Here is a 14,577-nt window from a genome sequence, read left to right on the forward strand (position 1 = left end):
CTTTTGATGGCTGCATAATATTCCATTGTGTATATATACCACTTCTTTATCCATTCATCTGTCGATGGACATCTTGGCTCTTTCCACAGTTTGGCTATTGTGGACTACTCCCCACTTCTCATAATGTCTAGTTGGCAGTAATGATTCAGAATAACGTACTCTTCACTAATGCATACAAGACATATATGAAATGTGGTTAACATCTGCCTTGTTTCCCTTGTGAGGCTGTTGGGTGCTCATACCCTTATGATTGTTTCTTTTTCTTGGCAATGGAAAGAATATGGGCCTTGCAGTAGGGCAGAGGACAGAATTCTGGACCTGCCACTTACTAGTTGTTTTGCCTTGGGCAAGTTTTTTGTTTTTTTTTTTTTTAAGATTTTATTTTATTTTTAAATATTTTATTTATTTATTCATGAGAGTCAGAGAGAGAGAGAGAGAGAGAGAGAGAGGCAGAGGCAGAGGCAGAGGGAGAAGCAGGCTCCCCGCCTAGCAGGGAGCCCGATGCGGAACTCGATCCCAGGACCCTGGGATCATGACCTGAGCCGAAGGCAGACGCTTAACCATCTGAGCCACCCAGGCGCCCTAAGATTTTATTTATTTGCCAGAGACAGATAGAACAAGCTTGCACAAGCAGGGGGAGCTGCAGGCAGAGGGAGGAGCAGGCTTCCTGCTGAGCAAGGAGCCCAAAGTGGGACTCGATCCCAGGACCCTGGGATCATGACCTGAGCAGAAGGCAGACGCTTAACTGACTGAGCCACCCAGGCGCCCCTTGGACAAATATTTTTTAACCTTTCTGTGCCCATTTCTACAAGGAGAAACTGGGTTTTCTTATATTGCAGGATTTTTATGAGGATTCAATGAGAAAATACATGGGGAAACTTTAATTTAGTCCAGTCTGTCATGGAGAAGCATACAACCTTTATGTCTTCCCTTTCACTCTCCAAATTCGACACAGTGATGCATTTGGACCTACTCTTTGGACTAATTTGTGTTCCATCTTGTTTCATTCCCTCCTACATCAGTCGAAGGTCCCTCCGACAATCTCACTTAGAAAACTACTCCCTAGGGGCACCTGGATGGCTCAGTCAGTTGAGCATCTGACTCTTGGTTTCGGCTCAGGTCATGATTTCAGGGTTGTGGGGTCTAGCCCCATGTCGGGCTCTGTGCTCGGCGAGGTGACTGCCTGAGATTCTCTTCTCTCCCTCTGCCTCTCCCCCTGCTCATGCTTGCTCTCTTTCTCGCTCTCAAATAAATAAATAAATACATCTTAAAAAAAAAAAAAAGAAAAGAAAAAGAAAACTACTCTCTATCCCCTGGACACTAAGAGGAAAATATCCAAGGGACTAAGATTGTGTAACCTCAGTGTTTTTCAGATTTATGCTTCTGGAACCCTTTGTTCAAATGAAATCTCTCTTGGAATCTTGATATAAATAAAACAGATTTTTAAAAGGTCATTGTATTAGCATTCCTTTATTTTATAAGTTCACATAGATCATTTTATAACACCTATTAAAATGACATTCAGAACCAGATGTTCTGATGTCACATATCAGAAACCCAGGGTTAGAGGTGATAGCTGCAAACTTATCAACCTCAGCATTTGATCCTGCCTCGTTTTGGCTGCGCAGAATCAGTAAAATTGTGATTCAGACAGAAAATAACTTAGTATCTTAACCACTGCTCATATCTTCATAATAAATGTAGGGCAATACACACCTAAAAACCATCTATGATACATCATCACATCCGACAGGCTACCCTTGCACCTGTTATCACATAAAAGCTGACATTTCTCAGAGCACCATATGTGTGTAGCGATAGCCCCTCTGTACAATTTTGTGTGATAAATTCACAGCAGTAAATCTAAATATATAACTACTAGTGCAGAACTACAACCGTCCTAGTCTGTGACACATTTGGAAGACATTTAATAGCACAGAAATGACGAAGGATTTAGACAGAAAACTGTACAGAATGAGCTCCTCGGCAGCACAAGGAAGGGACTGATTAATGTCTATCACGAGTACACTGACTGTTCTACCTTCATGCTCTGCTTCCTGGTTGCCTAAGATTCAGGAGAAATGCCCTTCTAGTCCTGCCCAGAGAAGGGCCGCCTCCTCCTCCTCAGCTGCCTCTTGGTCCTTTATCAGCGCCAGTAGCCAGTAGCTGCAATAAGCCAGCGGATGGGCCGTCCTGTGGCTGAGCAAGCTTCCTGCGAAGGGTTCTGTGGACTGCTCCAGCCAAGATTTGGTCTCGGCGGCCCTGATTCACAACATCTTTCTCAACTGCTCCTCTCTCTACCAGTTTCTGTAATAAAGGCTCCAACCTCAGCACATAAGCAGGCAACTGCTCTCCATCCTTCTGCTAAGTGGTCAGATACTTGATCTGCAATTCCCTAGGATTATCAATAACCCCAAACACCTGCTCAAGAGCCTGCAGGCATTCAGCGACTGTAATGAAGGGACTGTTTATCTTGAGGACACGAATAACATCAAATGCCGGGCCTCTAGGGCTCTCCAGCAAGCGTCTTCTTTTCTCTGCATCTGGCACCCGCCAAGTCTTCATCATCCGAGTAGTATGAAACAGCCAGGACTCAAATTCTTCTGGTTCCGGAGGGTCACCGCCTGAGAACACTCTCAGCTTTTTGTATTTCGGGTACCGCAGGGCGGGCCGAAGAGCCTCCTCTAATGCCTGTGCCAACATAGGGCCTGTATTTCTGGGATCATGTCCTGGCCTAGGTCAAAAGGGTCGTTTCCATATCCAAGAGCTCCGGTCAACTCCCCCAACGTTGTGCCCTCTCCCTCTAAGAATTCATTTAATCTGCTTAAAAATTCATTATTCAGGTCTGGGGGCTTGAAGATCACTCTCCAGACACCCCCTTTTCCGGGGAGCTCCTCGGGGACTAGAGCAAGAGCCGTCTCCTCAGTCAGCCCTACTAAGGCTACGTTCCGGTTCTCCTCCCGCCGGAACACCCTCCCGAGCGGTCTGTACCCGCCCATCGGCGCCAAACCTGCCCGCGGAGCCTCCCCGATTTCTGCCACCGTGCAGGTCGGGGGGATGCCGGCAACCAACAGCGCTTTCCGAGGGCTCACCTCCATCCCCCTGCACCAGTCTTCCAAGAGCCTCAGCGTCAGGGTGCCCCAAACAACAGATTTTTAAATTCTAATGGGGCCGGGGCACCGATGCCGCCGCAACGCACGGCGTTTCTCCGCGGCACCCCCGGTGAGTGCCGTCAGCGTCCCGACCGGAGGCCTGCAGGGAACAAAGCAGTCGGGTTAGCGGCAGGTGTCTGGGACCCCGGCCCCGAGAGGCCCCGAGACGCCCCGCGGCCCCGGGCGACCTTCCGGCCGGCCCCACCGCGACAAGCGGCCGTCTCACCCTCTCCGCGGCCCCGCGCGCCCCTCGCCGCGATCCAGTCGTCCGCGCCCGCGTCCCGCGCCGGCGCAGCGGGAGGCCGGCCTCTCCTGCCCTCGGCGCCACCGGGACATGGCGGCCCGCGCCGTGCCCGTGCTGCTGTCCCCGGCGAGGCACCGGGGGCCAGGCCGGGGGGCTCCGAAGATGCCCAGACCGCCACCCACGCGAAGGGACGCGCCGGGCCCCGCGCCGCCGCAGCCCCCGTCCCCGTCCCCACCCGAGCGGTGCCGGGCGCGCGCCGGGAGACGGCCTGGCGTCACGACGGGGCGGAGCGCGCGCGCTTCCGGCCCGAGCCGGAAGTCCCGACTGTGGCAGCATCCGGGACGGCGGGCGGGCGGGCCAAACGGGACAGGAAGGTGAGATCCGGGAGCTGCCCGTCTCGGCAGGCTCGGCCGGTGGCCGCTGCCCGGCACTGGGCTCTCGGCGCTGCGAGGCGGAGAGGCCCGGGCCCGGCGCCGCCCGCGCAGCTCTGGTCGCGGCCGCCGGCGCTGCAGCGCGGCGGGGGGCGGGGCCGGCTGCCGGGGAGGCCCGGGGGGCTGGGGAGCCTCCCGGCCCGGCCGGGTGACCCTGGCTGGGGCTCCGGCCGCAGCCGCCGCGTGACTGGCCGCAGTCGTCACGCTGTGCTTAATCACAATTAGCCTGTGCTCCAGGCTGGCCGCGCTCCCATTTCTCCCAGCCGGTGACCCCGGGGATTTCTCTTAGGGTGGCTTTCTCTGAAATGCCAAAACCACCCGAGTATTCAGAACTGAGTGACTCTTTAACGCTTGCCGTGGGAACAGGAAGATTTTCGGGACCACTGTAAGTGTTTAAGAGTTACTGTCTTAACGTGGGGGCTCCGACATGGCTTTGAACTTGTAGAATCGAGTGTTCACGTCCGAAACAGTAGTGTTAAGTCAGAGACTGTTTGAACTATCAAGGTGAAGTGTCCCTTAGGAAATCAGTTTAATTCCAGTTTCTCAAGGGAAGGTGTGCTGGACCTATTTAAGCCGGGTGTAGTGATTGATTTATTCTGTGGGATTCACCTAAAAAGCACGCTCAACAGACACTGAAACTTTACTTTCTCGTAACTATTACAGAAAACAAGCTGCGCGTTGTTTACATTTCTTAGTAAAGGCAAATTTAATTATTTCGAGCCTGAGATGCCTTGATGGGGGATCATTGCCGTGAGAGCATTCCTAGACCGTAACCTTTTTCTTTCTTGATTTGAAGGCACAGAGCATGGAGAATGATGAACTTCCGTCAGAGGATGGGATGGATTGGAGTGGGACTGTATTTGTTAGCAAGTGCAGGAGCGTTTTACTACGTTTTTGAAATCAACGAGACTTATAACAGGCTGGCCTTGGAACACATTCAGCAGCACCCGGAAGAGCCCCTTGAAGGAACCACATGGACACACTCCTTGAAAGCTCGTTTACTCTCCCTGCCTTTTTGGTTTTGGACACTTATTTTTCTGATACCTTATTTACAGATGTTTTTGTTCCTCTATTCTTGTACAAGAGCTGACCCCAAAACGGTGGGCTACTGTATTATCCCCATATGCTTGGCAGTTATTTGCAATCGCCACCAGGCATTTGTCAAGGCTTCTAATCAGATCAGCAGACTACAGCTGATTGACACCTAAAATCAGTCACCATTTTTTCCTTACAGTTACAAAACTGCCAGTACTATATGGAGCCTGATCACAAGACTGCAGTTTGTTCACAGATCTCAGGAAGTTGTGGTGGGGCAGAGGCTTTCTAAAAAGTGTGACTAGGGGGTTATCTTTATCTGAATAATAATGCATTTTTAAGTGAAGCCTGAGATACAGTACTACAAAATCATGTTGAGGACTTCAGATTTTGGAAGTAAAATCGTGTCTGTTATTTGCATTCTTTAGAAACTTGAATAAGTACCTGAACTCCTATTTTTATTCTACTGTGCAACATAGTGATGATTCAGAAATTTTTCCTTTGGGGAAAAAAATGAATATGAACATTTCCATTGTGCTTAATGTAAAAAGGTCCAAACGTGGTCATAAAATTTAAATTTTATACAATTACTTGGCTTGCTTTAAAATTCTTCAAACCAAAACACCAGTTCAACCTGTTGTAACTAAGTCAACTATTTATGCTTGCTTGCTATCGGTTTGTGAGAAATTGGTATAAAATTCCTGAGGTGATGGCTATCTTGATAAGCAAAATTTGTGCTTCCTTTTGGTGATGCTGCTGGCATTATCAGCGATATTACCACTACTAGTTTTTAAAAAATTACTTGGGAAGAAACTAAATGTTTGAAAGTTGAGAAATCTTACAGACGATGGAAACGAGGTGTTCAGTGAAAATATTTAGTCTCGTCCCTGTCAGATGTGTGACACCCCTCTAAAATACTACCAAGTCGCCATCCTTCTGATTTTCTTTTCTGGCCTAAGGTCCAGCCTTCAGGTCTTCGGGCAACAGGTGAATTGCATGAAGATGTGATCTTTGTACTTCCTCCTTTGCGTTTGTACTTACTACCTCATGTCTGGTACCAATACAAATGACTAAAACATGGAAATATCAGATTTTAGGATTTTTTTTTCCTTTTTTTCTGGGTGGGATGAAGATCTATTTTTATACAGTTGTGCCATTAATACCAAGGACATTACACTGATAGATTTTAATAATAACCGTAACCTTTTTTGGTGCTTATTCTATTGGGCTCTGTTCTAAGAGGTTGACGTGAATTAACTCATTTAATCCTCTCAACAACCCTAAGAGAACAATTACCCAGATTTTACAGATAAGCCACTGAGGTAGAGAAGTTAAGTAACTTGACTGTTAAGGTCACACACCTGGTAGGTAAGCAGCAGTGCCAGAGGTATGACCAGGCATCTGATGCCTTTGTTCCTAACCACTGACCTGTAGTGCTTCTCACAAATGACATGTTTCACGGTATTGTCTGCCTAGCCATGCCAAAGAATGGGAAGGGCATTATTGAAAGGTTTTTCTCAATTCGTATGAGCTACTGAAAATCTAAAAGTGTTCTAACAACCTCAGCGTTCAAGTCTGATTTGACCAGAATGGAAGGCTGAACATTCCAAAGGCTGAACATTTACATCAAGTAAAGCAAGCTGTACTTGAAAGATAGAGCAGGTACCTTTGTAGCTCACAAGCAGCATGATCGGATCCTTCTCCAGGTAATCAATCTCACTTTCTCTTTACTTCTTCCAGAGGTCTGGTGACTGAAATGATAGAGCTTTTGCTGCAATACACTGACTCTCCAAAGTAGGCAGCAGTCTGAAATACCCGTTTCTGTGAGGGTCAGGTAACCAAATCACTTGGCATCTTTTGAGTACTTAACTAATAGTATGCACGCTACAGTCACTGTTTTTTGAGTGATTTCCATCTTTTTTCACAACAGGCCTAGGAGGCAGGTACGTGCTGATACTAGTGCCATTTTACAGAAGGCAAGCACAGGAATTAATAACTGGCCCGTGGTCCCACAGCAAGGACGTGGAGAAGTCAGGATTTGAACTCAGGATGTCTGGCTTCGGATCTCCAGCTCTATCACCTCGTTATACTGCTTTTCAGAAAAAAAGGATAATATGAGGAAAATCATTGAGCAGTTTGATTTGATTAGTCTTGAGGCAGTGGTAGTTTGAAAATGATTTAAGAAAAGTATTTCAATTTTTTTCATTTTATAAAGGCTTGATATAATGCAAGGTTTGTGAGTTTATCACTTGTCTTATAAAGTAGTAATTCCTTTTTATTGAAGTAGACTTTATCTTTTATATTTCAAATTCTAGTATTTGGGGATTTGGTAAGTATTCGGTCCATCTCTATCTTTCAAGACCAGATTGCCTTGGTAGTAGAAATATTAAAATAGAGTGGGAGTAATTCAGTACTTCCAAATGTAATTACTAAGTTTCAGATGGCAGGGTTAATGTTTTTTGATTATTTAGGAATTACCTAAGTTGTAAATTAGTCCTTTTTTGTCTATGGCTATTTAATAGTTCAAAGCACTCTTTGTAGAGGAGAGGGAAAGGTGAAATTAATCTGTTAGATTGAGGGGGAGGTTAAGCTGATGGGGAGGAAACCTGAGTATCATATGAAGTTATTTCATATCTACATCACAGTACAGTAAGCAGTGAGCACAGGATTAGATAAGTGGCAAACACAGGAGGTGTTTCAGGGATTGTAGGGAAAGGACGGGTATGCTGGTATGCGTAGCTCGTCGGTAATACCTGCTTCCAGAAATGAGACAGAGTTAATATCCCCTGGTTGCTTAATTTTTCCCCCCCAGTTGCTTAATAAGTCACCTTATTTGCAACCACATCTGAAATGAAGTAAAACCTGTTGTGTGTTTTTCATGGAAATATGCCAGATATTTTATTTTTTTGAAAGTGCCAGGACAGAGAATAGATAATTAAATCGGAGAAACATCTAATTCATGGAGCGTTAGTCACCATGTAACTTTTCTAGTTGTTTTTTTTTTTTAACTTTTCTAGTTTTAAAGATGCTACCAGTTTTTGTTTTAATTTTATTTTTTTAAAAGCGGGGGAGGGGAGTGGGAGAGAGAGAATCTCAAGCAGACTCCACACTGAGCCCGACGGGCCCGATCTCACCACCCTGAGATCAGGACCTGAGCTGAAGTCAAGAGTCAGTCAGATGCTCCACCGACTGAGACCCCCACATGCCCCTAGATGCTTTCAGTTTTAAAGTAAAAAATGTGATTTCCTAAGTTTAGAATTTGAATCTATTTCAAAGCTTTTATAATTAATTAAAAAAAAACTTTTCATTGGGGAGGTGGAATCATCAGAACATTTCTATGGCAGTAACCACACCCATAAACTAATCAGACTGGGATGTCTGTTCACCACGGGTAGTGTTACAGTTTTTATTAAGATTATCTAGTGTTGATTTCCTTCTTGATGGATTTAACAATCTCAGTCTCCAAAACAGAAAGCTTTACCACAATACTGCATGACTCATTTTGCATCAAGTGTATGCCATCACTTAATTCTCTAACCTCTTTATAAAGTTCCAGAAAATTCTGGACCATGATTGGGAATCCTGCAGTAGTATTTTTGTTTTGGTCTAAGGGAATAGGTTTTGTATATTAGAATCATCCAAAGAAATAAACAAGAAACAAAGCAAAACTCCTCACATAAACAATGCCAAGGTCCCTGCCCAGTTTTGTCACTCTCTGGGAGAGAAGAGGCAACTGTGTTTTTAGAGCTCTTCACATGATTGTATTGGAATCATTCGTGGAGAATCACTGGACCATGGGTTTTTATGCACCATAAAGGCTCAACTGTCCGTTATCTTAGATGTATCTGTCTTTGGAGCAGCTTCAAGTATTTTGCGGCAAGTTCACCCCAGCTATTTGAATTGCAAATCTTTTTTTTTTTTAAGATTTTATTTATTTATTTGGGAGAGAGAACGAGATAGCACGAGACGGGGAAGTCAGAGGGAGAAGCAGACTCCCCGCTGAGCAGGGAGCCTGATGCGGGACTCGATCCCGGGACTCCAGGATCATGACCTGAGCTGAAGGCAGTAGCTTAACTAACTGAGCCACCCAGGCTCCCTGAATTGCAAGTCTTTAAAGAGGTGTCTATATTTTCTTTAAATTTTTCAAGGCTTAGATAGACTCTATTGCTACAAGTTGGGGCTGTACAGAGCTGGGCCTTATAAACTGATACATGTGGTCCCAGGATGTCACCATGTTGAAATCAAGTCATGATTGTATAAGAGGTCACTGTTACTGAAGGGCATGATCCAAGGGAGGCCAGCTAGGAATTCAGCAGACATGATCAGGACAGACAGAGCACGGTCAGGTCACAAGGTGCAGGAGAGGACAGTCCCCTTCACTCCTGCTTCCTGTAGCTCTCCAAATGTGACAAGACCCAGTCCCGTGGCTGGAAAAACAAAGCAGGTGAGTCCAAAGGTGATATCCGTGGTCCTGAGCTCTTCCTATGGTAGCTTGAGATGATCTGGGCAAGCAGCACTAGGAGCCCTACCGCTGGGCCTATCAGGTGCTCCACTCCAGGTGCAGTGTCAGCGTGGACATGACCATACAGAGTAGACTGTAGGCGGCTGCCTGCCGGAGCCCAAGTTCAGGAACAAGGTGTATTTTCTGGTTCTAGTTCCTCTCCTCCAGATTATTGTGAACACACTTGTATCAGGGTTTTGCCTCCCACTCTACCAAAACTCTCTTGTCAAGAGGTCACTGGTCACTTACACATAACTAAACCCAATGGTCAAGACTCAGCCCTTAAATTACTCATCTAGCAGTTTTTGACACACCCCTTGTCCTTGAGATACTTTCTTCAGCTGGTTTCTGGATCGGTACTGCCCAATAGAGCTTTAGTGATGATGGAAATATTTTGTACCTATCTTTACTGTCCAAATCAGTAGCCATTAGCCACATGAAATGAGCCCTTGAAATGTGGCTAGTGTGAAAGGAACTGAATTTTTATATTTTAATTATTTCAAATAGCCACATGTGGCTAGCAGCCCCCAGATTTTACCCCAGTTCTAGACACTTCCCTGGTTTGCCTTCTTCCTCATCAACTTCTCCTGTCTCCTTTGCTCTTTCCTCCCTGGGGCTCTGCCCAGTTTCCAAATGTTGACATCCCCCAGTTCTCATTTCTATACTTACTCCCCTTGGTCATCCTATCCTGGTTCATGGCTTTAAAGATTTTATTTATTTATTTGAGAGAGAGAGAGAGTACATGAGAGGGGGGAAGATCAGAGGGAGAAGCAGACTCCCTGCTGAGCAGGGAGCCCGATGCGGGACTCCATCCTGGGACTCCAGGATCATGACCTGAGCTGAAGGCAGTCGCTTAAACCAACTGAGCCACCCAGACGCCCCTGGTTCATGGCTTTAAGTGCTCAAATTTATATTACTACCCTGCATATCTCCTGAGCTCCAGGCTTGGATATTCAACTGCCTATTTGGCATTTACTATGTCTTACCAGGCATCTGAGATTTAACCTGTCCAAAATCAAGGTCTTCATATCTCTACCCACCAAAATCTGCTCAAGGCCCCTGTAAGTCTTATCAAACAAGTGGCAAGAGATTCTCTTAAAATGTTACTTCTCTCAAAAACCCTCCTATAGCTTCCCTACCGAGAATAAAACTCAAAGTTCTTAACATGGCTTACAAAGTCCTAAATAAGTGGCCCTTGACCATTTTCTTCATTTTCTACTATTCTCTCCACCCCTCATTCCACTCTAGCCACACTGATCTTCCTGCTGATTCTAGGATATGCCAGAAAAACCTGTTTCAGGGCTTATGCACTCAGTGTACCTTCTGTCTGGATGCTCAGCCCTGGCCGGCTTTTACCACCATCTTCAGACCTTTGCTCAATTTTCAGCTTTGTAAGGCTGCCTTTGACCGGCCTATTTAAAATTTAGTATCCTCCTTCCCTGTTTTTCTCCACAGCACTCAACATCACACGACATGTTACACATTTTGTCAGAATCCCAACTCCATCATGAGGGAGGTATACCCTGTGCTTAGAACAGTGCCTGGCACACAGTAGGTGCTCATAATTTTTTATTGCATGAGTGATTTTTACTGCCACTGAATACCTCTTTCATTAGACTGCAAAACAATCTAGTTTGCTCTCCAGAGAAAATAAAGGTTAGAGTTAACATTTTCTACTAAGTGCAAAGTCTAATCTGTCACATGTTCGAGATAAGTTTAGTGGTTAAGCTTTCTCAGGTTTCAGCATGTAGTGATATATTCTTTCTGAGGCCAAGATTTAAAATGAGTCCATTTATTTTTGCCAATGGTTGTGATGTTGGTTGTCTAGGGATGTTCCTTGTACATGCAGAAAAAAAACATAAACCACACTCACAAACAAGGTTTGAAGGGGTGATTAGAGCCTTGAGCAATTCTCAAGTTACAATCATTAAGATAACAGTTTCCTAAACCACCTAACATATGCATCAAGTGTCATGCCAATCTCTTTGAGCTACAGCACACAATTGCAGTACTCTGGAGTTTATTGGTCCTGTAAATTGCTCATTTAAAATGCTAATATGGGGGCACCTGGGTGGGTCAGTCGTTAAGCGCCTGCCTTCGACCCTGGGATTGAGCCCCGCATCGGGCTCCCCGGGCTCCCCGCTCGGCAGGAAGCCTGCTTCTCCCTCTCCCACTCCCCCTACTTGTGGTTCCCTCTCTCGCTGTGTCTCTGTCAAATAAATAAATATAAAAATCTTTAAAAAAAAGTAAAGTGGTAATGTGTTTTTAGAAGTTCTATCTCCAGCAGATTTTTTGGCACTGGAGTAAACTGTTTTTCTTTTCGCATTGGAGTAAATTTCTATTTAAAACTACCCCAATGGCCTTGTTGCTGCCCCAATGTGAGCTACTACTTTTTAAAAGATTTAAATAGAAGCTTACATTCTAGCATTCACTGTTCCCTGGGCCATGTCTTTAAATAGAGCAATTCTGATCCCAAAGGTCACCTGAGAACTGGAATAGTTACGGCAACACTGTGAAATTCATTTTATACTTTGCGAATGATGCACTGGCTAGAGGGCATCTTTTTCAAGGTTAAAGCTAGGCACATCGGTTTTAGAAACACTGTCTTTTTTACTGAGTCCTACACCTCCTGTTAGCTCAGTTTCCTAACCTCTTTAGAGGTCATGTTCTGCTCCCTTTTCTGAGAAAGTAGTAGTCAGATGGGAAATGTGGATTTTTTTTTTAAAGATTATTTATTTATTTGAGAGAGAGCATGTGCACAAGTGGGGGGAGGGGCAGAGGGAGTGGGAGAATCTCAAGCAGACTGCACTGAGCATGAAGCCCTACACAGGGCTCATCCCACAACCCTGAGATCATGACCTGAGCTGAAATCAAGAGTCAGGTAGGTGTTCAACGGACTGAGCTACCCAGGCGCCCTGGTTGTTTTTTTTTTTTTTAAGACCGGGAGAGGAAGAGAGAGAATCTTAAGCAGGCTCCATGCCCAGCCCAGAGCCCGACTTGGGGCTCAATCTTACGATCCTGAGATCATGACCTGAGCCAGAATCAAGAGTCAGACACTTAGCTGACTGAGCCACCCAGGCACCACCCCCCCCTTTTTTTTAAAGATTTTTATTTATTTTTTGACAAATAGAGACAGCAAGAGAGAGAACACAAGCAGGGGGAGTGGGAGAGGGAGAAGCTGACTCCCGGCTGAGCAGGGAGCCTGATGTGGGACTCCATCCCAGGACCCTAGGATCATGACCTGAGCCTAAGGCAGACGCTTAACAACTAAACCACCCAGGTGCCTCTAAAGCATAACTTTTTAAAATTAAAAACTGAGGCTCCTGCCTGGCTCAGTCAGTAGAGCATGTGACTCTTGATCTCCGGGTCATGAGTTTAAGCCCCATCTTGGGTGTAAAGCTTACTCTATTTATTTATTTTTAAAGATTTCATTTGACACAGAGAGACACAGTGAGAGCGGGTACACAAGCAGGGGGAGTGGGAGAGGGAGATGCAGGCTTCCCGCGGAGCAGGGAGCCCGATGCGGGGCTCTATCCCAGGATCGAAGGCAGGCGCTTAACGACTTGAGCCGAAGGCAGACGCTTAACGACTGAGCCACCCAGGCGCCCCTAAAGCTTACTTTAAAAAAAAAAAAAATCGACAGTTTCAATAACTTTTGAGGAATAGTAACTTTTTCTGTATTTGTGTAGAAAAATACAAAATACGTTTCTTAAAAATGCAAAGAACAAGAGTGTACAGTGAAAAATCTTATTCCCAACCCAACTCCTGCTCAGCAGCATTCTATCCTTTTAGATACCACGTGTATCTAGCCAATATTCTCCAATAGTAGCATTCTACACTCTGTTCTGTATCTTGCTAGTTTTCATTTAACAATATATCCTAGAGATTGGTCTTTAACATATAGAGCTACACTTCGGTCTTTTTATTTATTTTATTTTTTAAAAATTTTATTTATTTGAGAGACAGAATGAGAGAGAGCAATAGGGGGAAGAGGGTCAGAGGGAGAAGCAGACCCTCTGCTGAGCAGGGAGCCCGATGTGGGGCTTTATCCCGGGACTCCAGGATCATGACCTGAGCTGAAGGCAGTCGCTTAACCAACTGAGCCACCCAGGCACCCTACAGTTCGGTCTTTTTAAAGGACTGTGTAAAATCAGTGTATTAATATTCTATTTTTATTTAATTGACTAGGGTCTTGAGAATGGACATTTAGGTTCTATTTTTATTTAATTAACTAGGGTCTGCAAATGGACATTTATGAAGGAGACAGTATTAGAGTTAGAATCAGTATTAAAATTAAGGAAAAGATCAATCAAACCTATAACCCAGACCTCAAAACACTGGACCACAAAGCGCAAATATCTTGAAATTTCTTCTTTATAAATATATTTACTAAACAAAGAAGGAAACAAAATATTCAGGAGCAAAGCTCAGCTATTGCTTTAAAAATATGAACTATTTTAGGGGCACCTGGATGACTTAGAAGATCATGTGACTATTGAATTCAGGGTCATGAGTTTGAGCCCCCTGTTGTATGTGGAGGTTACTAAAAAAATAATAAACTTAAAAAAAAGACTTTATTTTTTTTTTGCTTTTTATTTTTTTTAAGATTTTATTTATTTATTTGACAGAGAGACACAGCGAGAGAGGGAACACAAGCAGAGGGAATGTGAGAGGGAGAAGCAGGCTTCCCGCTGAGCGAGGAGCCCGATGCGGGACTCGATCCCAGGACCCTGGGATCATGACCTGAGCCGAAGGCAGATGCTTAACGACTGAGCCACCCAGGTGCCCCAGATTTTATTTTTTTAAAAAAAAAAAAATTTTTTTGATATAGGGAGAGAAAGGGAGGGGGGGGGGGAAAAAAAGGGGGGGGGGGGGGAGAGGGAGAAGCAGGCTTCCCGTGGAGCAGGGAGCCCGATGTGGGGGCTCGATCCCAAGACCCTGGCCAGGATCATGACCTGAGCGGAAGGCAGACGCTTAACGACTGAGCCACCCAGGCGCCCCTTAAGATTTTATTTATTTGACAGCACAAGCTGAGGGAAGCGGCAGGCAGAGCAAGAGGGAGAAGCAGGCTCCCCGCTGAGCAGGGAACCCCACATGGGGCTCAATCCCAGGACCCTGGGATCATGACCTAAGCCGAAGGCAGACACTTAACTAACTGAGCCACCCAGGTGCCCCAAAATAATAAACTTTAAAAAAGAAAAAAAATTAAAAAAT

The 14,577-nt window shown here is 45.3% G+C and overlaps 1 protein-coding gene and 1 long non-coding RNA gene across 4 annotated transcripts; one reads left to right on the top strand and one right to left on the bottom strand.

Annotated features, from left to right (window-relative positions):
- Positions 1 to 1,454: 1,454 nt before the first annotated feature.
- Positions 1,455 to 3,619, bottom strand: LOC112822074 (uncharacterized). Its single transcript, XR_003207610.2, has 2 exons — positions 3,379 to 3,619; positions 1,455 to 3,252 (listed from the first exon to the last, which is right to left on the bottom strand). It is a non-coding gene; the product is annotated as an uncharacterized lncRNA (long non-coding RNA).
- On the top strand, positions 3,027 to 5,449 carry LYSET (lysosomal enzyme trafficking factor). 3 transcript variants are annotated; one of them, XM_073895807.1, is made up of 2 exons: positions 3,027 to 3,222; positions 4,624 to 5,449. In XM_073895807.1, the coding sequence occupies exon 2, from the start codon at positions 4,640 to 4,642 to the stop codon at positions 5,033 to 5,035; it is 396 nt and encodes a 131-aa protein (XP_073751908.1). In that variant the 5' UTR covers positions 3,027 to 3,222; positions 4,624 to 4,639; the 3' UTR covers positions 5,036 to 5,449. The 3 variants fall into 3 exon arrangements, with proteins under 3 accessions (XP_073751908.1, XP_025725221.1, XP_025725220.1); XM_025869436.2 differs by lacking the exon at positions 3,027 to 3,222 and adding an exon at positions 3,656 to 3,770; XM_025869435.2 differs by lacking the exon at positions 3,027 to 3,222 and adding an exon at positions 3,777 to 4,212.
- The last annotated feature ends 9,128 nt before the right edge of the window (positions 5,450 to 14,577 follow it).

Source organism: Callorhinus ursinus, unplaced genomic scaffold (assembly GCF_003265705.2).
Source record: "Callorhinus ursinus isolate GAN/ISIS: 27379988/994484 unplaced genomic scaffold, GSC_fseal_2.0 scaffold8, whole genome shotgun sequence".
NCBI lineage: Eukaryota > Metazoa > Chordata > Mammalia > Carnivora > Otariidae > Callorhinus > Callorhinus ursinus.